The following is a 25746-nucleotide window of genomic DNA, read 5'->3' as shown; positions in this document are numbered from 1 at the left end:
CTGGTGCTCGACAGAATGAAACAGAGCCCAGACACCATCTACTTTCACTCTTAAAACACTGACACAGCTTATACAAGTTATTTATCGATTTACTGTTTTAAAATAACTCTCGCGTACCTGTACACCAGCGATAGTAGGTTCTAACCTAAACACTTTCGATTTAAATCCCGTTCTGATTGGTCCCGCGTGTAAATGTATCGCGGTCCCTTTAAACGTGACTCCATCTTTCGGGCGAATTTTTCTCAAAGCTCCTGAACGCTCAGAATCTACTCCCGAGTTTATCAACGAGTTGAATCTGGATTAACGGAAGACCTTAAGCAGTTATTCGGCTGATATTAAACACCTAAACTACCTACCGTTAGGCTGTCATTACACTTGATTATCATCATCTTTTCATCAGCAGCAGAGTTTGGATCAAACCGGATCACAATCTACAGACATGTCGAGTGAGTCCAGAACAATGAAACTGTCTATAAAATCACACAGCATAATTCTGCATAACTACATACATACACACTTATAATACATGTAAAATACTACACACAAGAACTAATACACACAACATTACACTGTAACACACGAATCTGCACTGGTTTCTGATAACTACCGCTGTTTACTCTCGACTCAAGTTCATCTAAGAATCTGTAATTGAGGTTTATTTGTTTGGGCACTTTTGCACGACTGGATTCGCGGTAATATTTTCCTCAGTACCAGTTTTTGACGTAACTCGGGGTCCACAGCAGACCAGAGGAGCGGAAACTGTTTTTCCGATCAGGCGAGTGCTTAACCAGGTCAAAAGTTCTCAGGGGGGAGTTTATAGCGATGAAAGTTCCTCACGAAGCACAGAACTGATAATCGCTTCCTCTTGAATGAAACTCCCGCTATCAGCGGTATGACGTACTTCTTATTGCGTTGTGTGGACTGTGTCGCATCACTGTAGCCAACTCTCGCGAGACAAAATAAGCAACCGCGACATCAAAAACAAGCACAATATTATTTGATATTTTATTACCTTCAATATTATTTAAAACGAGCCTGCAACATATTAAACATGAACCACTCTTTTCACTTAGGGTATTTGATTCTATTTTATTTATTTATACAGCTCTCTTAACACTTTACACTCTTTTTCTATTGCTATACTTACTACTTTGGTTCTTTAAAAAAAAAGAGTCTCTAATACTAGCATTCTCTATTCGTTTTTCTATTCTATCTTCTTTTCTTTTTATTTTAAAAAGACCCTCTAACACTAGCGTTCCCTCTTCTTTTTCATATTTATAGACAGTGTACATAAATGTAAATATATATATATATTTTCCTAACAAGTAACCAAGGTTTTTTTTTTTTTTTTTTTTTTTTTTAATGAACCCGAATAACTGCTACCCGTGACGTGTTTTTTTTTTTTTTTTTTTTTTTTTTTTTCTTCTTCCACGCAGTTTAAAAAAAAAGGAAGAATCCCAAAGTTGCGTATTAAAGCGGACTTGGCAACTCTGGTCTGTAAATGTGCTGAACGTAATGCATACTACTTTATGTTTGCATACTTCAAAACTACTGTAGTATATGAAACAGTATCAAAGTGTGCTATGAAAAACCTTCGCATTTTTTATATTTTGTCAGTTTATTTATTGCTTTTTAAAATCTTTTTTCTTTTTAATGCACTTTTTTGTTGATTTGTTTATTTGTGCTTTTAAACTGAGCACAGCATTGTTGATTTTAGACAACCCTACAGACTGCAGAAATAGTACACTAGCATGCCATTCATAAGGAGTCGAGAAATATGATTAAATAATCAGTTAATTTGCTAAGCACACTGCATTGTGGGATACATTACCCCCCCCCCCCCCAGAACATTTTGTCAAAATTACATATAGATCATTTGTGCAATTCATTTTGATTATTTATTTAAATTTTTTTTTGCTTCTTTGTAATTTTAATTTATACATATTTTTTTATTTATAAAAGAAAATATAAATAATATATTTAAAATAAAATGTACTTATAAATAAAATGTACTTATTTACTTGTATTTTTTATGTTTTTATACGCAATTAATTATATATAATAAAAGTTTTGCTTTTTTAGGTTTGCTTTTAAACTGAACAAAACACTTCAATTATTTTGTTATGTATTTTTTTGGGGTGTATTGTATTTTTTATTTCTAATTTTAATTTTTAATGCAACAATTATTTTATATTTTTGCATCTTTTTTAATTTTACAAGTAGAATATTTATTAAATTCTTTTTATTTATATGTATATTTTTCCTATTTTTAATACACAATTCATATTATTTATTTATTTATTTATTTTATTTTTTCAAAAAATTTGCTTTTAATCTGAACAAAATGCTCAAATCATTTTAGAAACCCCTGCGTACTGCAGAAACAGTATGCTAGCATGCCATTGGGAACACACTCTCTCTCAGTGATGTCATTCTTGCTGCATGGTTACTGCAGATCAAAATGAGGCTGAGCATGTTGTGGGGGAATCCTAAGCCCCTCCCCTCTGCTGATGTATGAAGGGAGTGGCTCCGCCTCCACTACTGCGCTAAGAGATCCCCAAGCCCCGCCCCCAGTGCATGTCTTCCTGCTCTGATAAGAGAGTCTCTTAGCACTCGTCCCTCTCTCTCTCCATCTGTCCCGTGTGCAGACGGACGGTCGGCGGCATGTCGGACTCCAGTGCAGCTCCAGCGCAGAGCCAAAGCAAAACTAAACCCTGCAAGAGAGGCAGTTTACACAAGCAGAACCAGCCCGGGTGAGTCCCGCTGCAGAGGGGAGACAGACAGGCTGAGAGATAGACGGGGTGGGGTGTGATGGGGACCGTATCTTCAGAGCAGTTTAGGCCAGTTTGGAGTTTGTTTTCTTTTTGAGTGTTTATTTTTTTACTCAGCAAAATGGATGCAATATTAATTTTTTTTAAAATAATTTAAAATGTATTTTCTAATCTCCGCTGCACTGGTCAAACACATGTGGCGTGGATTAGTAATGGTTAGTTTTTTCTGTCTGATCTCAGAACAGAAACGACCAACTTTCATCATTTTCCAGCCAGTTTTGTTGGTTTCGTCCTGAACGCATCAATATATTAATGAAAAGTGCAGGAATGTGGGATTGTGGGTAAGTGTCAGGTCCAGGCGTGTGACGTGAGAGCTCATGAATTAAACAGGAGCTTTTGGTGTGCGGGTCTTACCTGGGAGTGAACCTCAAAACCCTCTTTTATATCAAAAAGACAAGAAAATGCAATGATTTCAAGAAAATTCAGTTAATAGCACAACAAAATATGAATCTAGAATAAGTCCTAGTGTATGACTGCACCAAAAAAAAAAAAAAAAAAAAAAAAACAAAACAAAGGTAGAGAATTCAAATAAATGAAAAAAAGTGTATAAACTAATGAATACAAATAAGAGAGAAAAAAAATCACAATCAAAAACAAAAGTGAAAAAACTTATGTAAGCATTTAGATCACAAAACTTTTCATTTAAATATAAATGTATAAACTGCTACTACTACTAAAAAATAAATACTAAAATATATAATAAAATCAATATTAAAATTAAAGTATTAATATAAATAATAAAACCAATGCCATATAAAACAACATAAAATAAAACTATATGTAAAAAAATTAATACAAAATGAGTGAGAAATACATTTTAAGCTTAAAGTTTTGACAGTCCAAAACAAAGATGATTTATTTTTACATTTAAATACAAATTCATAAATACTACCTACTACTATTAAAAGTAATAAATACTAAAATACTAAAACAAAAATATAACAATATACATGGCATATAGTTTTAATTGTTGTACTCTAATGATTATTAGTAGAATTAAAACTTTTCATTTCAAATGAGAAAACATTTAACATTTAAATACACGCACACACATATGTATAAATAATATATATTTTTTATTCTTTTACTTTTTTATTATTGTTATATAATCTTAATTGACCTGTACTGGACTTTGCATACAATATTTATTTATTATTACACAACAAACCGTTGTGCATTTCTTTAGAGCTCCATCTGCTGGATACGTGTGTGTGTGTGTGTGTGTGTGTGTGTGTGTGTGTGTGTGTGGCCATGGAGTCTAACAGGCTGAAGGGTTTTAGAGTTTAAAGTACAGTAAATCACAGAGATCAGTTAATATCACACACACTCACCCGTCACATTATGACACCAACAAATGATTCTCCTGCAGTTCTGCACCTTTAAGACTGAAACACACACACACACACACACACACAGAATAAAAACAGATCTCTCATTAGCAACACAATGTGTGTGTTCAGCTTCTAAATATGAACCTGTGTGTGTGTGTGTGTGTGTGTGTGTGTGTGTGTGTGTGTGTGTGTGTGTGTGTCTTTAAAGCTCAGTCTAGACACTGGGTTTCAGACAATTACATGAGTTCAGTCTGTGTGTGTTTTATTTCACTTCTCAACTTATTCTGCTCAATAACTGCCTGCATACACAGTAAAAGACTGAAATAGAACAGCCAATCACAGTCATTCAGGGGTGGGGCTTATCTGAAACAGAATATTATGTCAGTTTGTGATTGGTTGTATGGAAACTACAAGAAAAATAAACACACACAATTGGCTTAAAAATGTAAAAGAACCATAAATTGTAATTTGCAGATGATATTTTTGAATTAAATCCTTACAAGGCATGTCCATTCACTCAGTGGCCATCTTACATTTGGTTGAAAACACCAAAATATGAAAAAAAAATTCAAAAAAGTGACAAATTTTTAATGCCTTAAAAATACAGACTTAATAGAGACTTGATAGAGATAATATTAAAGAAAAATAACAAACTTCAGGTAAACATTTTCTAGATGAGCATAAAAAAATAGTCACATTGTTTAAATTCAAATGAGAAAAATCTTCCACCAAATTCTTCTAAAACTCAGATCACACAAATAAAACTATTTTTATGGTAGATTGGCTAATGTGCATTTTTGAGTAAAGAGGCGTGTGATTGGCTCGTTTGACTGAGAGGCGGGGCTAATAAATGCTACAATAATAAAACAAATAGAAAAAAGTAGTTATAAAATAATAATACAATATTAACATAGATAATAAAACAACTCCATATAATAACAACAATTTAAATAAAATAAAAGATAATATAATATTGTAATATTAAAAATATATATACTGTGTGTATATATATATATATATATATATATATATATATATATATATATATATATATATATATATATATATATATATATATATATATACACACATACATTTATACACACACAAATAAACCTGTATTTTTCAGGCTGGTGTGCGTTCTGGACAGACACATGATTGGCTTGTTTGACTGAGAGGGCCTTTTCTCTCCTTCTTGAATAAATGTAACGTAATGAAGTCACGTGTCTACAGTGTAGTGCATTGCTTGTGCACAAGTACACACTACAGAGTATGTGCTGCACAGTACGCTAGTGCTGCATTGGGATGCAGCCACACACACACACACAGAGAGAGGTGTGTTCATGCTGGTTTTCCCAGGATTCCACTGTAAACACAATGGGGTTTAAAAATACAGTGGTGCATCCCGCTACCAAAACCCCCCCACCTCCATCTGCAACGTGGTACGAGCCAAACACGAGTGAACCCGAGCGTCCCGACACACACTGAGAGAGAGTCGCTGCAGTGAGAGACAGACACACGCACACATAGCTGGACAGGAAGTGCTTGTTATCCTGAGCATCCCAGCAGAGATCAGACTACACGCAGGTACTGCACACAGTACACACCACACACTACACACAGTTACCACACTCATTACACACACGCATCCTTGTCTGCTCTGCATGCGGCTCTCTGTATTCATGTGTGTATGTGAGATGGCTTTATTTGCACTGGGCTGAGGTGTTTTATATCGAATGTTGTGGAATACGTGTCACATGATCACCTTAAAGTCACATGATGTGTCAAACTCCTCAGTGTTTTGACAGGAAAATGTATGTTTTTCCTGCATTTCAGTGCCAATTTTACAACTGTCACTCTCTCTCTACATATTATTTTTTTTTAATAACTGATATCTCTTTATATCATATTTATATATACACACACGTTTATATGTATGTATGTATGTGTGTGTGTGTGTGTGTGTGTGTATATATATGAAGAGTTTTGTTCCAAAATGCTATAAATCCATTTTAATGATTTTGAGTAAATATGTGTTTTCTTTACCAAGAAAACGGCAAGAAGAAAACCACTATTTTATATTTTTATATTTTTTTATAGTTTACTATTCACATAGCATCTTTAGGTTATAATAACATTAAAAATTCAAATCCAGATTTTGATTTTCAAAGATTTATTATAAAAATAGATTATTTTCCCCCCAAAATTCAATAAATCCATTGAATCAATATAAAAGTTATTTTTCATATTGAAACTGTTAAAAATAAACAGCAAAGTAAGCTGATCCACATATGACAGGCTCTGAACTTGCTCAATACTAATCTTATTAATATCTTATGTATCTTCCCCGCTGCAAAAACCATCAATGCCATCAAAATTATTAATTTTCTTATGGGCTGCACGATACATAACATGCGATTATCATGCGCATCTCAGTAAAGCCGGTTCTGTGATTAGTAGTAAATCTCCATCACATGCTTTTAGATGGAGCACCATTTAATACACAGAGCCGTAGATCACTGACAACCTATGCAATTTCACGTTCATAATCAAAGGTGATTCATCTGCGATTATAAATGCGATATTGCATAGCTTGTCAGTTACTGTTTACAATGCGTGGAATAGTGTGCTGTGATTGGTTGAGCCGATGTATCACATTCTGCAGAAAAGAGAGACTAGCGTTTGGAAAGATAGGGAGAAAACAAGACAGAATAACATGGTGGATATCACATTTTGCATAAAATTAAAAATGGACTTTTCAAAACCAATGCAATACTGATTTTGGTGGGAACTCATGATATATACTGCATGATATAAACTGCATGTATGTGTATATATATATATATATATATATATATGTATATATGTATATATATGTATATATATATATATATATATACACACAGTGCCGTGAAAAGGTTTTTGTCCCCTTCCTGTTTTTTATTTTTTGCATATTTCTCACACTTAAAAGATTCAGATTATCAAACTAATTTTATTATTACACAAAGATAATGCAAATAAATACAAAATGCAGTTTTTAAATGATGATTTCATTTATTAAGGGACAAAATTTGTCCAAATGTACCTGGCCCTGCAGAGAAAAATTAATTGCCCCCTCCTGTTAAATCATGAAAGAACTGTGATTAACCACATTATTTTAGAAAGCTGAGTTAAATTTCACAAGCCACACCCAGGCCTGATTACTGCCAGACCTGATGAATCAAGAAATCACTTAAAGGGAAGTTCTAAGTGAAGCATGCTTAAAGAGCAACACATCATGCCACAATCTAAAGAAATTCAAGAACAGATGAGAAACAAAATAGTTGACGTGTATCAGTCTGGAAAGTGTTATGAAGCCATTTCTAAGGCTTTGGGACTCCAGCGAACCACGGTCAGAGCCATTATACACAAATGGAGAAAATTTGGAACAGTGGTGCACCTTCCCAGGAGTGACTGGCCAACCAAAATTCAAGAGTGCCACGACGACTCATCCAGGAGGTCATAAAAGAACCCAGAACAACATCTAAAGAACTGCAGGCCTCACTTGCCTCAATTAAGATCAGTGTTCATGATTCAACAAGAAAAAGACTGGGCAAAAGATGGCATCCATGGGAGAGTTTCAAGGCAAAAGCCACTGCTGACCAAAAAGAACACAAAGGCTTGTCTCACATTTGCCAAAAATATCTTGATTATCCCCAGGACTTTTGGGCAAATATACTGTGGACTGATGAGACAAAAGTGGAACTTTTTGGAAGATGTGTTTCCCATTACATCTGACGTAAAACCAACAAAACATTCCATAAAACAAATATCATACCAACAGTCAAACAAGCTCAAGTGCACTTGGGTTATGCAGCAGGACAATGATCCTAAACACACCAGCAAGTCCACCTCTGAATGTCTCAAGAAAAACAAAATTAAGGTTTTGGAGTGACCAAGTCAAAGTCCGGACTTAAATCCGATTGAAATGCTGTGGCATAACCTTAAACAGTCCATTCATGCTTGAAAACCCTCCAATATGGCTGAATGAAAACAATTCTGCAAAAAAGAGTGGGCCAAATTCCTCCACAGTGATGTGAAAGACTCATTGCCAGTTATCGCAAACGCTTGATTGCAGTTGTTGCTGTAAAGGGTAACACAACCAGTTATTAGATTTACGGAGCAATTACAAGGAAGGGGGCAAAACCCTTTTCAAAGCACTGTGTATATATATATATATATATATATATATATATATATATATATATATATATATATATATATATATATATATATTATACCCATCTTTTTACCCATTTTACTAATAGGCAAACTTACATGACACTCAAGGACACTTTACATTGAAACAAACAACCTTAAACAACAATAATTATTACAGCCTAAACAGACCTAATACAATCATACAGGCAATCACATAAAAGCAGATGGGTCTTAAGGCGAATAAGTGTAGGAGAGTAGGAGTGTAGATATGAAGAAGGTCAGATAAGTATTAAGGAGCAAGATTTGTAAGTGCCTTGTAAGTAAGGAGAAGGATTCTAAATTAATACGGTATTTAACCAGGAGCCAATGAAAGTGTTGTAACATGGGAGTAATGTGTTCAGTATTAGGAGATCTGCAAATAATTTGAGCATTACAATAATACGGGAAGTGACTAACGCACAAAGATCACTGTGCTCTTTACCCGAAAGAACTGGACGATGACAATTAATATTATGTATGTGGAAATATGCAGAGCAAATGACACTATTTATATGTGCTTTGAATGACACTTCATAGGATAGGTACAGTTGGGAGTCTTCAGCATTGCAGTGGAACTGAATGCCAGATTTCTTAAAAATATTACCATGAGGTAGAAGATAAATAATAAATAAGAGAGGGCCCACAACTGAGCCCTGCAGAACCCCAGTAGTAACATGAAAGCTTTGATGTAAACTCCTTCAAAACTTCAACTCCTCACTACAAATTGTGTACGACCCATTAGATAAGATTGAAACCAAGTCAGGGAAGTGCCCATGATTCCAATAGACTCCAATCTGTCCAACAAAATACTGTGCGAGATAGTATCAAATGCTGCACTGAAAACAAACAAAATAAACATAGATAGAAGTCCTGAATTAGCAGCTGCCACTAAATCATAGGAAATCTTAAGTAATGCAGTCTCAACAATATGATGTAAACAGAAGCCAGATTGTATTTTAGAAAGAAACAGTAGATCTGAAATGGGGGGAACATTATCAAAATTAAATGTAAAAATTAAGTTTAATTGAAAACTTACATTTTTGTATATTTCTGTGTATAATACATAGAGAGAGAAACAAAAATTGAAAAAAGTACTTAGACCAATAAACACTAATACTAAATAGAGCTAATAATAAAGGCTTATAAACAGTTTTGAATCATCATATATTTCTGTATATTTCTTCATATATTTCTTGTTGTTCTTGAGCACAAGCAATATTTGAATTATGTTGTATGGACATTGTTTTGGCTTTCTTTTTACAGACAAAACCAAATGTTTTTCAAAGTATTTTGTATTATTTAAGTGGTTTTTCATCATTACATAACTGTTTTCTGATTCATCTTAGATTTGTTTCTAATGCAAAACTGAGTGCACTGAAGTGTGAGTGTGAAGCGTCTGTTAGTGACACTGATGAATGAGTGTCATCTGCACATGAGCTCTGTGCTTTAATAATGAGAATCAGACACTCCGGCTCAGACTGTGAGATGGTTTCCACACTGAATGCTGCACTGCTGTCATGACTGACAAAAATCACCCAGTTAGTCGGTCGATTTCTTTTGCTAAATGTTTCTAAGTAGATACTAAAGCTAGGTTGTTGTTCCTGGTTGCTGTGCGGTTGCTAGGGTGTTCTAGATGATTATTGGAGCGTTACTAGGTTACTAGTGCAATGTGGATGGTCGCTGTGGTTGCTATGCGTTTTTTCTTCCTGTCTGGTGTGAGTTGTCTAAGTGATCCTCTGACTCCGGTCCCTCCTTCAGTGTGTGGAGTTTTTATTCATTTTTTTTTTTATATTGTCCAGCAGATGAAAATCGTGAGTGGACACACAACTATAAGCACCGGCCCCAGTGACTGATATTACCAGCACTATTATTAGCATCTTTAATAACCTTCTGTCTGTCTGTGTGTGTGTGTAGATCTTTGTGGCTTTGCTGACGTGAGGCCTTTGATGTCCCAGCGCTCTCTGCCCGGCACACCAGTCAGCCACAAACACCTGCCTATCGACCTGCGCACATCCATGGACGGCAAATACAAGGAGATCGCTGAGGTGTGTTGTTTGTAATGTGCGTGTGTGTTTGTGTGTGTGATTGTAATACGTGTAGCTGTAACGTGCATGATTGTAATGCACACGTTTGTTTGTTACGTATGTGATTGTAACGTGCATGATTGTAATGCACATGTGTGTTTGTAACGTACGTGATTGTAACGTGTGGCTGTAATGCATGTGTGTGTTTGTAACGTGTGTGTAACTTGTATGATTGTTTGTAACGTGTGTGTGTGTTTGCAATGTGTGTGTAACGTATGATTGTGAGGCATGTGTAATATTGTGTGTGTTTGTAACACGTGTGTATGTGAAGTGTGATTGCAACACACATGTATAATTGTAACACGTGTGTAACACGTGTGCTTGTAACGTGTGTGTATGTGATTTTAACTTGTGTGTGTATAGAGTGTGTGTGTGTGTGTGTTTGTAACATGCATATGTGTTTCTAACACGTTTGTTTGTAACGTGTGTTATTGTAATACATGTGTATGATTGTAACACGTATTTGTAACGTGTGTGTTCGTAACACGTGTGCGTTTGCTCTTCAGCGTGAGTGTGCTTGTAACATGTATGTGTGTGTTACTCATGTGCAGGAGCTGCTGGCGAGGAGTCTAACGGACAGCGACATGCGTTGCGCTCCATACGAGTTTCCTGAAGAGAGTCCCATTGAACAGCTAGAGGAGAAACGCCACCGTCTGGAGCGACAGATCAGTCAAGATGTCAAGTACAACATACACACACACACATCCTAACTGTGTGTAATGCAACTATTTTTTTTTGCGCACACTGAAAGCCAATCAGTATACATTTAATCTTTAGGGTTCATTATGTGCATTGAGATTTTGGAATAAAATATTAAACACAAGTACGTAAATTAAAATTGTAAAGTAACATTGTAAAGTAAAATAAAAAAAAGGGGAATATTATTAATCCTAAAGATATTTATTAATAATTTTAGTAATATTATTTATCATTAATAATAATCTACTTTCAATATATTTATTAAGATAATTTATATAATTTGTTAAAACTTGAAAATAAAGCAACTTTCCCTTCCAACTCTTCTGTTCAGGCAAATAATGTTTTGAGAACCGTTAAAGTTTCTGAAAGTCAAAAAATCATTTGTTTGTGATATTTTGGCCCAGAGTGTATTATAATGGCTTTGCACCTGCTCAGGCATTTTGTTTGCGATCTGTGTGAATTCTTTGCTTTGAACACACTGGTCCAAAACACCCACCAAACACAGAGATGTTCATAATCACACACAGACACAACAGGCCAGAGTTTGGCCGCGTTTCAAGTGTTCGTGTGGGTGTGTTTGGGTTTTGTGTCTCTTACAGATGCTTAAACGCGCACACTCTTTCTGCTCGGGTGGAGAATTTCAGATTCCCTTTGCTGCATTTTAAATGAAAGTGCTTTAGAAAAATCAATCTGAGTGATTTATGCTCTCTCCTCTTGTGTGTGTGTGTTGCTCACTCAAATCTGACACTTTGCCTCACATCCTTCAGCTTGAGCCTGAGATTCTGCTGCGGGCAAAACAAGACTTCATGAAAATAGACAGCGCAACAGACCTGGAGTGAGTCACTGCCGTCCGTCCGTCTCTGTCTGTCCATTCCTCCGTGTCTCTCCTCTCATGTGTCTGTCTGCAGGTATCTGAAGGACAGTCATGTGGACGAGCTGTACCTGCATCATATGGAGACACTCGTGGAGAAAAACTTCCAGCGCGTGTCCATCTCAGGAGAGGAGAAGTGTGGGGTGAGAACCACAGAATCCAGCTTCATTTAGTTTGCTTGAAAAAAATGACAATAAAACTTTTACAACACTTATTAATCTGATTAATGCACCTTAATACTGTATATGTACTAATACATTTCAACAAGTGCAAATTAACCCTCTGGAGTCGATTAACGCGTATACGCGTTTTGGGGTATTTTCTCCTGATAACCCCGAAAAGAACTTAAATTACACTTTCAGTTTTAATCGTACAGATAAGTGCAATACATCAATCGAATCTGTAAAGGGTCTACTTTTTTTTTTGTGTATACAGACATAATAACAACAAAACTTTGTGCACTTATAAAATAAAAGATAACAAACAAGGAGTGCTGTCTGCAGCCTTTGTCTGCGCTGATCTTCAGATACAAATGCGTCATTAAAATGAACTGTAACTCAGTGAATACTCAACGAAGAGACATGAGAGAGATATCTATAGAAAATATTAAATTATGTTGTTGGATAATTAAATATATTCTAAATAAACTACAAACACTGTAGATAAAGTAATCCATATGAAAACAACGCGATGTCCGTTTTTCACGTCTCCCTTCATTATCTTGTAATGCGACCACGCCCCCGCGCCGAGCGCGCTTTTGAGATTCAAATGTTTCACTGAAGCGCGCGGCTTTTGAATACGCCCACCACAACAGAAGACAACGCAGCGAGACTGTTCAAGTTTTTATTATTTTAACTTTTGCTTCGCGATGAGAGGAATAAGACATAATTCACCCAAAAAAGATGTGATGTGGTTGAGGATTTGAGATTTGGATTTCCTCAGAAAAAAAGAATTAAGCACTTTATTCAGCAGAGATCATAAACATGAGTAAGTCTCTTTTTATTGATTTATATACTTGAACTAGTTTTCACATAACGTGTAAACATTTTACTAGTTAGACTTTTTCAAAAGACTTTCCAAACTATAATTCCTGACTAAATGTATAATCAAGTGAAATATTATGAAGTTTCAATAACAATATACACTACTATACCATTCAAAAGCTTGATGTAAATAATATAAATGTACCAATAAATGTAACTGTAACAAATGTAACATCATTGCTGTTCTTTCAATTTATCCCCCCTAAAAAACCTAAAAAAAAAAAATTCTCAGCTCTTTTCAACATTAATAATAATAATAATAATAATAATAATAATGATGATGATGATAATAATAACAATAAATGTTTTTTTGTAGAAAATAAGATTGTTAAAAGGATTTCTGAAGGATTGTGTCACTGGAGTAATGATGCAAAACATTCAGTTTGAAAGTCAGCTTTGATTTTTCCTAATAAACTGTTTAACTGCACTCACAAGTGAATATTAAATTATGTTGTGGGATAATTAAATATATTCTAAATAAAATACAAACATAAAATTATATAGATTTATTTTGTCCTCACATTCTTTCTTGTAACTCATCCCTCTCAGTGACACAGCTGACTGAATGGCTCATTATGCAGCTCATTCTGCAGGCCTTTGTCTTCTCAGGCGTGAATTCATGATAGTTGACGCCTACTCGCATATGACTTTTACCAACAAAAAAGTGTCTTAGAAAATTTAAATCAATATATTGTTTTCTGTAAGTGAGTAAACAAGATGATTTTCACATCATTTAGAAAAAAAAAAATTCTAGGCTACAAGCTCCAGTTCTCAAAATATCTGGGAACCAATTTTCTGTATGTGTTTTATTGCCTTATTCAAGTGATTTAACATTTTTAGTTTTTCACTAACCACACATAACATTTTTTTTTCTCAAAAACACAATCATGTACATACATGCTGCTCACATATTATTATAGCCTAGTTTGTGCTGATTACAGTGAGATTAGACTTTAGCCATTTAGATATTTATAAGAAACTGAAAAAAGCACAAATGTCAGGGCAAGACAAAACTTCTCCAGGCCTCAAAAATACCCTTAGACTCCAGAGGGTTAACCTCAGGTAGTATTTTTGTAGCACTTTTCACAATGTAGCATACGGCATATACACTGATTCATTGATGTTGACTGATTCTAGATCGATTATTGTGACGTTTGTGTGTTCAGGTGCCATTCACGGATCTGGTGGACGCAGCGAAGTGTGTTGTGAAGGCCTTGTTCATCAGAGAGAAGTACATGGTTCAGTCTCTGCAGACCTTCTATAAAACGACTGGACGATCCCTGCAGGAGCTCAGCCAGAGAGCGCTGGACGACGACATGTACGAGGACCTTCACGAGAGTCCCGGCGACTCAGGTGTGTGAGTGCCCCGACATGTGTACAGAGCCTGACACAAACCAGCACTTATGTGTGTGTGTCTCTCTCAGACATGTCCGTTCATGCACCGGTGTCAGAAAGCCCATACGAGGGGCAGCACATGAAGAACCTGCCACCGGACGCCGGATACAGCTGCAAGATGGTGGACGGGGTCATTCACGTCTACACCGCACAAAACCCCATGGACAAGTGAGTTTCGGGGACAAACCGACTGCAAACGTCCTCTGAATTAGCTAAATTTAACCAAACCTCCTTTTGGGGACGCCCTAGAAAGGGAAAATGGGTCATGAAGACACACGAGCCTGTTTTAAACCCTCGTCTATACACTGGAAAGAAAACATGGTGCAGAAACGGTTCTCACTTAGAAAATGCTCGTACATCTCACAATTAATTACAAAGAAACTGAAAGGAAACCATTGAATTAAATGTATTTTTTTTTTCTTGTAAAATGTACTACAATAATAATAACATGAAGAAGCAAACAAGTATATATCCAATAAAAAATAACAAAAATATTATTGGGTTTGTTGAATGTAGCAATAAATTATAGCTCTGAACAGCTGTTCTAAATAATATTAAATACATTTTAAAAGAATATCTATTTTTAAATAAATGTTGTTGTAAGAATAAACAAAATTGCACAATGCAGTGCATTCAGGGATTGGCAGTCAGGATGCCAAATTTCAATGCAAATTTTAATTTAATAAAGTAGAATTACTATTACTATTTTTACGTAAAATTTAACCAGTAAAAACATATTTATGTTGATTGGAAAGAAAAAGAAAGTATAAAAATTCGTAAACAGGTTTGATTCTTTGCACTGTTAATATCGTTAACTGTAAATAAAGACGCTCACTGTGTAGACGACTCGCTAGGGTTGAAACAGGGCTTGTCTCTTCATTCACTGCTAAAAGTGTCTGTTTTAGTTCTTAACTGTGGCTTTATAAAGACGTCTGTGTTGAAATGATCCGCAGGAGCACCGAGCTGGACCTGCCGTATCCAGACCTGCAGGAATACATCGCCGACATGAACATGATGATGGCACTCATCATTAACGGCCCTGTGTGAGTGACTTGTTTTCCCAGCATGCACTGGGCTCAGCATGCATGCGCGCGTTCTGCTGTGTCTGATTTGTGCCTTTCCCTGCAGGAAGTCGTTCTGTTACCGGCGGCTGCAGTATCTGAGCTCTAAGTTTCAGATGCACGTCCTGCTGAACGAGATGAAGGAGCTCGCCGCGCAGAAGAAGGTGCCGCACAGAGACTTCTACAACATACGCAAGGTGACGCATCCCCTCAGTTATTTATGGATGAACAGATTAAAGAATTTGCAATTTGATCATCAAAAATAGATCATTATTTACATACGTAAATAAGCAAAATGAAAGTACAATATCAATGTAGAGTATTAGAATATAAAAATATATAAAAAATCTAATAGAATTAAATTAACTAGTATAGTAATAATTATCAAAATGAAAATAGATTTATTGAATATTTATAATAAATGATATAATCACAAATATATGTAATAAATGTGTAATGTATAAAATAAATACTAATAATACTAATAAATATACAGTATTAGAATTTTAAAATACACTGAACAAAATTGTAAACGCAACACTTTTTTTGCCCCCATTTTTCATGAGCTGAACTCAAAGATCTAAGACTTTTTCTATGTACGTGAAAGGCCTATTTCTCTCAAATATTGTTCACAAATCTCTAAATCTGTGTTAGTGAGCACTTCTCCTTTGCCGAGATAATCCATCCACCTCACAGGTGTGGCATAGCATGATGCTGATTAGACAGCATGATTATTGCACAGGCGTGCCTTAGGCTGGCCACAATTGAAGGCCACTCTAAAATGTGCAGTTTTACTGTATTGGGGGGGTCTGGGGGGTCAGAAAACCAGTCAGTATCTGGTGTGACCACCATTTGCCTCACGCAGCGCAACACATCTCCAAAAAACAAAAGTGCTGCATTTATAATTTTGTTTAGTGTATATAACATTTAAATATTAATGTACAGTGTTAGAGTACTGTAATAAAAAGACTACTAAAACAGCAATTATTAACCATGTAAAAACAATATTACAAATTTAAATACTCATACGGTATGATAAAAATAAATCTAATAATATAATATAAATATAATAATAGTATAATTAACTGTAAAAGAATAAAGTATTTATACAGAAAATATAGAACAATATTTTTATATTATAACATTATTTTATCATATAAAACATCATAATTATAAATTACATTATTATTAGTGCTGTCAAACAACTAATCGCGATTAATCGCATCCAAAATAAAAGTTTTTGTTTAAATAATATGTGTGTGTGTACTGTGTATATTTATTATGTATATATATATATATATATATATATATATATATATATATATATATATATATATATATAACAAACACACACGTATGTATATATTTTTGGAAAATATGTTATGTTTATATATTAAATATGAATATAAAAAAAAACAAATAAACATATTAAAAATAAATTCATTATGCAAACAAAACTATATATACGTAATATATACACAGCACACACACATATATATTATGTAAACAAAAACTTATTTTGTATGCAATTAATCATGATTAATCGTTTGACAGCACTAATTATTATATAAATATAATGTATAGCATTAGAATATTGAAATATATAGAATATTAGAATACAAGATAACTATCATAAACTGTCAAATTAAATTACTTGTACTGAAATTATCATCAAATTGAAAACCACTGTTCTGTAAAATAAATATAATATAATTATTTTTAGATAATGTTATAGAAAAATATACAACAAAATATAATTATATAAAAAGTACTTATTTATAATATATATAATATTACAAATATTAACACATACACAATATTTAAATAATGCATTTTTAAATTGCCTACAGATTTTTTTTTTTTTTATGATTATATGGTTATTTTGATTATTTAAGATTTTATGATTATTAAGCAAATTCAGTTGAAATTACAACTACAAACAAAAAACAACCAAACAGCAATTAGAAAGTGCTAGAAAAAAAAAAAAACTTAAATTCAAAATGTTGCACCAAAGAAAAATACAACATGTAAAACAAGCGCAACAACTAGATCTCGCTCTGAATAAATAGCTGTTAAAATGTAAGTGTAAACGTGTAAACGTGAAACCGATTTGCGTTTCATAGTCTAGTAGAGCCTCTTTAGTGAAACGGCAGCAGAATGAATGTGTGTGAATTGAGATGAACTGTCCGTCAGGTGGACACGCACATCCACGCCTCGTCCTGCATGAACCAAAAGCACCTGCTGCGCTTCATCAAGAGCTCCATGAAGAAGTACCCGGACGAGATCGTGCGCATGCAGGGCGGCCGCGGCCAGACGATGATGGAGGTGTTCGAGAACATGAACCTGACGGCGTACGACCTGAGCGTGGATACGCTGGACATGCACGCGGTGAGACTCGCTCGCACACGCTAACACACTAACACACCACAGCGAGTCATGTGACACCTTCCGCTCCCTCCGCAGGACAGGAACACCTTCCACCGCTTCGACAAATTCAACTCTAAATACAACCCCATCGGAGAGTCCATCCTCCGAGAGATCTTCATCAAGACCGACAACCACATCCACGGGAAGTACTTCGGACACATCGTCAAGGTGCAGACCACATTAATTCATCATAATTCAGAGCAACTACTGTCATAATACCATTGGACTATATAATATACTGTATGTTATATAATATCAAATAATGCTAATAAATATCTCAATTAAAATATTTATAACTAAATTATATATAATTAGAAATAACATGTAAATAATGCAGTGTATTGGAATACTAACATTTATATAATATTTATATTAAAATATAGTATTAATAAGAAGTATTGGAATATTTACATACAAAATATTAGAATATATAAAGGAATAAAAAGTAATAATATAGAAACAATTGGCAACATAAAAAGTTAACTGTATTTCATATATATATATATATAGTAAAACAATGTAATGTGTATTTCTATATGCACTTTAAAAAATTTGTTTAAACTTTTAAAAAATGATTCAGTGCATTATCAGTTGTTTTTAATAAAAACTTATTTTAAGATATCTTTTTGCTTATTTTCCTAAATCTATACTTTAAAATTTATTAGTAAAGTTAAATAAAAATAAAACTGATAAAATACATTAGAATAATATATTTTGCTTTCAAAATGTAGTTTTAAGAAAAGGAAACAAAAATAAAAAATAAATTTTTAATCTATTATTCAATTTATATTTTAATTAGTGTTATAAATATAAAATCATGTGTTGAAAAGTACTTAATATATTTAAATGAAAATTACAATTAATAACAAATATTATATTTTTATATTAAATTACAATTAATAAAAAATATTATCTTTTTCTTGAGATTTCTAAATCTCATTACTGTATGCATTATTTTGTCTGTCCTACTTCAAACTCGAATAATAATTAGCTAAATCCAAAACGAGCCCAGATGATGGCGTATATTCAGTGCTGAATGTGCTGCGGTGCGTTTCCTGTGTGCGCAGGAAGTGATGTCAGACCTGGAGGAGAGCAAGTATCAGAACGCTGAGCTACGTCTGTCCATTTACGGCCGATCCATGGACGAGTGGGACAAACTGGCACTGTGGGCCGTCTCTCACTCCGTCTACTCCGACAACGTCCGCTGGCTCGTCCAGATCCCACGACTCTTGTGAGGAGACACACACACACACACACACACACACACACACACACAAAGAAAAATTGAGACAGTGTGTCGTGTGTTTGTCTGCAGTGATGTTTACCGCACTAAGCAGCAGCTGAGTAACTTCCAGCAGATGCTGGAGAACATCTTCCTGCCGCTGTTCGAGGTCACCATCAATCCCAGCAGCCACCCGCAGCTGCACCTGTTCCTGCAGCACGTGAGTCACACACACACACACACACACACACACACACACACACACACACACACACACACACACACTCTGACCTAGGGTTGCAAAAACGTGGAAAATTTCCAGTAAATTTCGGAAACATTCCAGAAATTATGAATATTCCAGGGATTTTCGCAAAAAGTTTCTGGAAATTTACCGGAAATTATCCACCCCTTTGCAACCCTAGTCAGACCTTTTTATTAAAACTACAACCATAAAAAACATTTTCGTTACTTGAAATAAAATTAAATACATAAATATTTCAGCTAGTTGCCAAGCAGTGTTATTTTAGTATTATTTACACACACACACACACACACACACTTTTTTTTCTTTTCATTTTTAATTAACTTTTTTATTTTCAGTTTTCATTTTAAGGTAACATTTTACAAAATTTGTTATGTGCTTTTCTTATTGTTATTTATTTATTTATTTATTTATTGTTATTAGTTTTTAATATTACTATTTGGGTGTAAGTTTGTTTTAGTGTTTATTTATTTGCAGTTAATTTTTGTGATTCAACTTAAAAACTTAGAAACTCTGCCAGCTAACTGAATACATATATATATATATATATATATATATATATATATATATTATATATATATATACATACATACATATATACACACACACTTTTTTTTTTTACAAATGTTTTTAATAGCTTTAGTAGCTTTAGGTAATGATAATAGCCCAAGACAACTTTTCTCATTTTCATTTAGTTTAACTTGATGTACTAAAATGACTAAAACTGAAATAAAAATCAATAAAACTGAATAAAGACATATCAAAACTAATACAAAGTTACTAAAAAATGAACTAAAATTTTAAGTAGGAAAATATAACAATAAAAATTCAGTATATTAATAACTGTTTGCAATGATTCAGTCAAACTGAAACGAAACACAAACTGCAAAAATAAATAGTGATAAATATGTATACTGCATGAGTACTGCAAATTAAATTATGTACATATATAGAATATATTAATGTACGAATACAGAAATAAAGTATTATTAGTCATTTAATAAATTCATTTCATTTAAAAATTAAATATTAAATCAATGAACACAAAGGAAAATGAGTCGAATCACTAAAATTATTTTAGTTTTGCTCTTCTGGTCCTTCACAAACTGATTCGCAGAGTGAATCGAATGTTTGGGAGTGAGTGAAATGTTCATATAGCAGAGTTATAAAACCTCATCAGAAAAACAGGATATAATAAAACATTGCTAAAACGACATAAAATGAAGCTTATTGCCTTTTTGATATATTTGAATCGAGAAATCAATCGTGTAGTCCGTGTCGACACGAATTAATTCACCAGTATGAATCGTTTAGTGCACTATTCTGATTCCATGCACGTTAGAGACTTTATAAAAACACTTAACAAGGACATTTCCTGTTGAAACAGGAAGCAGTCACTGTCATTTTAGAGAGCGTCCGATTGGACAGAAATCTATGGAGTGCACGATAATGTCATCAGTGCCTCTAGTTCGTTGGAGCGGAGGAGAAAAACTAACTGTAAGCCACAAAACATTGATTTTAATGTTTAGGTGGTGGGATTCGACAGCGTGGACGACGAGTCCAAACCGGAGAATCACGTCTTCAACCTGGACAGTCCATCTCCGGCAAGCTGGTGTGACAACGACAACCCGCCGTACTCATACTACCTGTACTACATGTACGTCAACATGACCGTCCTCAACCACCTGCGCAGGTACTCACTCACGCCACATCATGTGATCGAATCGCTTCATAAAGAATCACCTGAATCACCTGTCCGTCTGTGTGAGCAGGAGGCGGGGCTTCAACACCTTCGTGCTGCGACCTCACTGCGGGGAGGCGGGGCCTATCCATCACCTGGTGTCTGGATTCATGCTGTCAGAAAACATCTCACATGGACTGCTGCTCAGGAAGGTACGCAGATGCTAGGAAGGAAATCAAAAGAAACTGATTCACTTCACAACCGCTTCTAAAGAGTCATTTGTTCAGAAATCAGACTACCGGTTGTGCGGTGCTTGTGTGATTCAGTGAAATGAACTGGTTCACTTAAAGCACCAGTTCAAAAGAGTCACTAGTTCAGGAATGTGAATGTGATTGCGTTTGATTCAGTAAAATTAACTGTTTCATAAGAACCATTAATCTGGGAATCGGACTATACTATGTGGCTTTGATTCACTAAAATGAACTGGTTCATAAGAATCTTTTGTCCTACAATTGGATTACATTGGTCACGCTATGTGGCTTTGATTCACTAAAATGAACTGGTTCAAAAGAGTCAATTGTTCAGGAATCAGACAATAACTGATTGGGCTGTATGTGTTTGATTCACTAAAATGAACTGGTTCATAAGAACCATTAATCTGGGAACCAGACTACACTAGTCACACTACACTATGTGATTTGGATTTACTAACAAGAACTGGTTCAAAAAAGTCAACTGTTCAGGAATCAAACCATAACTGTGGTTGGGCTTTATGCGTTTGATTCACTAAAATGAACTGGTTCATAAGAATCTGGAAATGGACTACACTGGTCACACTCTGGATTTGATTTACTAAAAAGAAACGGTTCATAAGAATCATCGTTATTTCCTGAAGGAAGGCTCTTTTTAGTGAATCAAACGCTGTGTGGATTTGAGTTACTAAAAATAACTGGTTCATAAGAGTCATTAGTTCAGGAATCAGACTACATGGTTTCTTTTTAGTGAATCAAACACATACAGAGCAATCAGTGTAGTCCGATGCCTAAATAAATGACTCTTATAAACAAATGACTCGTTCAGAATTTTTTTTCTTTCTCTCAGCTAATATGATTTCAGTTGTTGTGAAATGTGGCTTTGATTCAGTAAAAAGATAGAGCTCATGAAAGTTATTAGGGTAACATATTTCACTAGAAGTCTTGATTCATTTAAAGATTCAGTTCAAAGGAATCATTTGTTTAGGAATCATACTATCCTGGTTGCTTCATTTAAATCCAGTACTTTTAAAAGAACAGTAACTAGTTGTTTTTAGCTAATACAGAGCAACTAATATAGTCTGACTCCTTAACAAATTAACTTTATGAACCAGTCCTTTTTGGTGAATCAACCACACAGCACAACCAGTGTAGGATCACATGACCTTATTTTGGTTCAATAAAACAGTTCAGTTCAAAAGAGTCATTTGTTTAGAAATTAGATTTCACAAGTCAGTCAAAAAAATAAATAAATGAAACCTCAGTGGATGTGTTTGATGCACTGAAATGAACCGCTTCATAAGAGTCAGTCATTCAGGAATCACTGGTTTTCAGTATTTTGAACAGGTTCTCGTTTACTACACTCGATAAACACACAGAATGAATGCGTAAGCAGGAGGTGGAGGTCAGACAAGCAGTAATTGTGTACCTGTGTGTGTGTTGTAGGCTCCGGTCCTTCAGTATCTGTATTATCTGGCTCAGGTGGGCATCGCCATGTCTCCGCTCAGCAACAACAGTCTGTTTCTGAGTTACCATCGCAACCCTCTGCCCGAGTATCTGTCCCGCGGCCTGATGGTGTCGCTGTCCACCGACGACCCGCTGCAGTTCCACTTCACTAAGGTTAGTGGCGGCAGCGAGAGATGCTCTTGTCTGATGACTCGTGTTGTGTGTATGTAAACGTGTGTGTGTGTTTCAGGAGCCTCTGATGGAGGAGTACAGCATCGCCGCTCAGGTGTGGAAACTGAGCTCATGTGACATGTGTGAACTCGCCAGAAACAGTGTGTTAATGAGCGGCTTCTCACACAAGGTAACACACACACACACACACACACACACACACACCAACAAAATGAAACAGCAGTAGAAACTACTGATATTATTAAAACTAAAATAAACTTTGAAATGTTTGAACATCAATTCAATAATGTCTTTGCATGGTGTGTTGTGTTGTAAAAATATATCTAATCATAATTTTTCTAATCTTATATATGGCTTGAAAGTGGTGTGAAAAATGTATAAAATTATCTTTTTAAATCCTGTACCTCTAATTTTTAAACTAAACTAAAAAGTAAAGTAATTTAAAATAAAGTAAAATAAAATAAAATGGATAAAAATGTATGGGAACCCTGAAGAATAAAAAAAAAAAATCCAAATAAATAAAATTACACTGTAATATTTACTACAATAGAAATGACAGATTAAAATATAACATATATCATGTAAATGTATAGAAATAAAAAAAACTTCATAATTATAAAACTTAATTATTAATTTAAAAAAGGATTCAATTTAGTTTTGTAACTTAAATTTAATTAAATATAAAACTTAACTGAAATAAATGTATGTATATCACATACAATATAATTATAATACTATTACTATGCACATTAATATAAATATATTAAAAACAAAATTTTATACAGTAATTAATTATTATTAATCTATATTATGAAATAGTATAATTATATGTGACAAATATTAATGACAGTGTATATCTGTTTATATAATATAAATTACAAGTATATTATCATCATGTTATATATATATATATAAATATATAACAAGTATAATTATTTATTACATTCTGTTAACATGTACATATTGATTTATACTGTGTATAACAATGCAATCATATTATTATTGCTATACATTATAATGATTATATTTATATTACGTGATATTTTGTTATTATACACATTGATATATTAAAACATGCATGATAATTCACTCATAATTATTAATCTATATTTTCCTGTAAAGTTTTTTTTTAAATGACGCTATTGACTACAACAGTTCTCTCTTTTCTCCTCTTGTTTCAGAGTAAGAGTCATTGGCTGGGTCCTGATTACACTAAAGAGGGTCCCATCAGTAACGACATCTGGCGCACAAACGTCCCAGACATCCGCGTGGGGTATCGATACGAGACTCTGTGTGAAGAGCTGCACCTGATCACTCAGGCCATCCGAACCCAGGAGCTGGACAGAATCGAGGAGGAGGACGGGCTGTCATTCACATCCAACCAATCAACACGCTAGAGACGAGCCCGGACCCTGCCCACACACCGCCTGTCCAATTCTTCCGCTCGAGATCTGATCTGACATTCCGCCTGTCCAATCAACACGCTCAAGATGTGACCTGACCCCGCCCACACACCACCTGTCCAATCAACACGCTCAAGATGTGACCTGACCCCACCCACACACCACCTGTCCAATCAACACGCTCAAGATGTGGCCTGACCCTGCCCACACACACCACCTGTCCAATCAACACGCTCGAGATGATCTGACAACACCGCCTGTCCAATCAACACGCTCAAGATGTGACCTGACCCCGCCCCACACCGCCTCTCCAATCAACACACTCAAGATGTGATCGGACCCCGCCCACACACTGCCTGTCCAATCAACACGCTCGAGACCTGATCTGACCCACCTACATTCCGCCTGTCCAATCAACATGCTCAAGATGTGACCTGACCCCGCCCACACACCGCCTCTCCAATCAACATGCTCAAGATGTGATCGGACCCCGCCCCACACACCGCCTGTCCAATCAACATGCACGAGATAAGATCTGACTGCGCCCACACACCACCTGTCCAATCAAAACACGCTCAAGATCTGATCGGACCCCACCTACATACCGCCTGTCCAATCAACATGCTCAAGATGTGATCTGACCCGCGCCCACACACCGCTTGTCCAATCAGCACAGTCGAGATAAGATCTAACTGCGCCCACACTGCCTGTCCAATCAGCACACTCGAGATAAGATGTTTACCCCACCCACACACCGCCTGTCCAATCAGCACACTCGAGATAAGACCTGACCCCACCCGCACACCACCTGTCCAATCAGCAAGCTCCAGATGAGATCTGACCCCACCCACACACCGCCTGTCCAATCAGCAAGCTTGAGATTAGATCTGACCCCACCCACACACCACCTGTCCTTCTTTTCCTCTCATTTCGCTGCATGTTTAGAGACGTTTTAGCTATGCATCGCTATTGTACGACATTATACCTCCATCAGAACGTCACGCTCCCGCACGTGCCTTTTACTTTAGAGACTTTTATTTTGAAGGCTTTATTTGATGTGTCTGTGATTATAACACTAACCCTAACTACAATTATTTAACTTAAATCTAATTAAATTTAAAAACTAAGCTGAAATAATTCATTTTTTTATTTGAAAAATACTATATTAATACCATTTAATATTAAAAACAATTACATCAATATTATGATAATATTACACATTGATATTAATATATTTTTAATTATAGATTTTAATATATTGATAATATTAATATAAATATATTTAGTTTTAAAATGTTAATGTTAAAA

At 34.9% G+C, this 25746-nt stretch overlaps 1 protein-coding gene across 4 annotated transcripts; it reads left to right on the top strand.

Annotated features, from left to right (window-relative positions):
• The first annotated feature begins 234 nt into the window (after positions 1–234).
• Positions 235–24465, top strand: LOC122134657 (AMP deaminase 2). Of its 4 annotated transcripts, XM_042748660.1 has the most exons (19): positions 235–446; positions 2649–2753; positions 10316–10446; positions 11037–11166; positions 11950–12019; positions 12093–12198; positions 14265–14451; positions 14523–14661; positions 15447–15536; positions 15622–15751; positions 17748–17942; positions 18018–18149; positions 19049–19212; positions 19297–19423; positions 20995–21158; positions 21238–21358; positions 22844–23017; positions 23094–23204; positions 24217–24465. In XM_042748660.1, the coding sequence occupies exons 1-19, from the start codon at positions 440–442 to the stop codon at positions 24430–24432; spliced, it is 2499 nt and encodes an 832-aa protein (XP_042604594.1). In that variant the 5' UTR covers positions 235–439; the 3' UTR covers positions 24433–24465. The 4 variants fall into 4 exon arrangements, with proteins under 4 accessions (XP_042604594.1, XP_042604595.1, XP_042604596.1 ...); XM_042748661.1 differs by lacking the exon at positions 2649–2753; XM_042748662.1 differs by lacking the exons at positions 235–446; positions 2649–2753 and adding an exon at positions 5593–5749.
• Positions 24466–25746: the final 1281 nt, after the last annotated feature.

The sequence above is a fragment of the Cyprinus carpio genome, chromosome B22 (assembly GCF_018340385.1).
Source record: "Cyprinus carpio isolate SPL01 chromosome B22, ASM1834038v1, whole genome shotgun sequence".
In the NCBI taxonomy this organism is placed as follows: domain Eukaryota; kingdom Metazoa; phylum Chordata; class Actinopteri; order Cypriniformes; family Cyprinidae; genus Cyprinus; species Cyprinus carpio.
The sequence above is the reverse complement of the archived record's forward strand: the minus strand, read 5'-3'. Positions and strand labels throughout refer to the sequence as shown.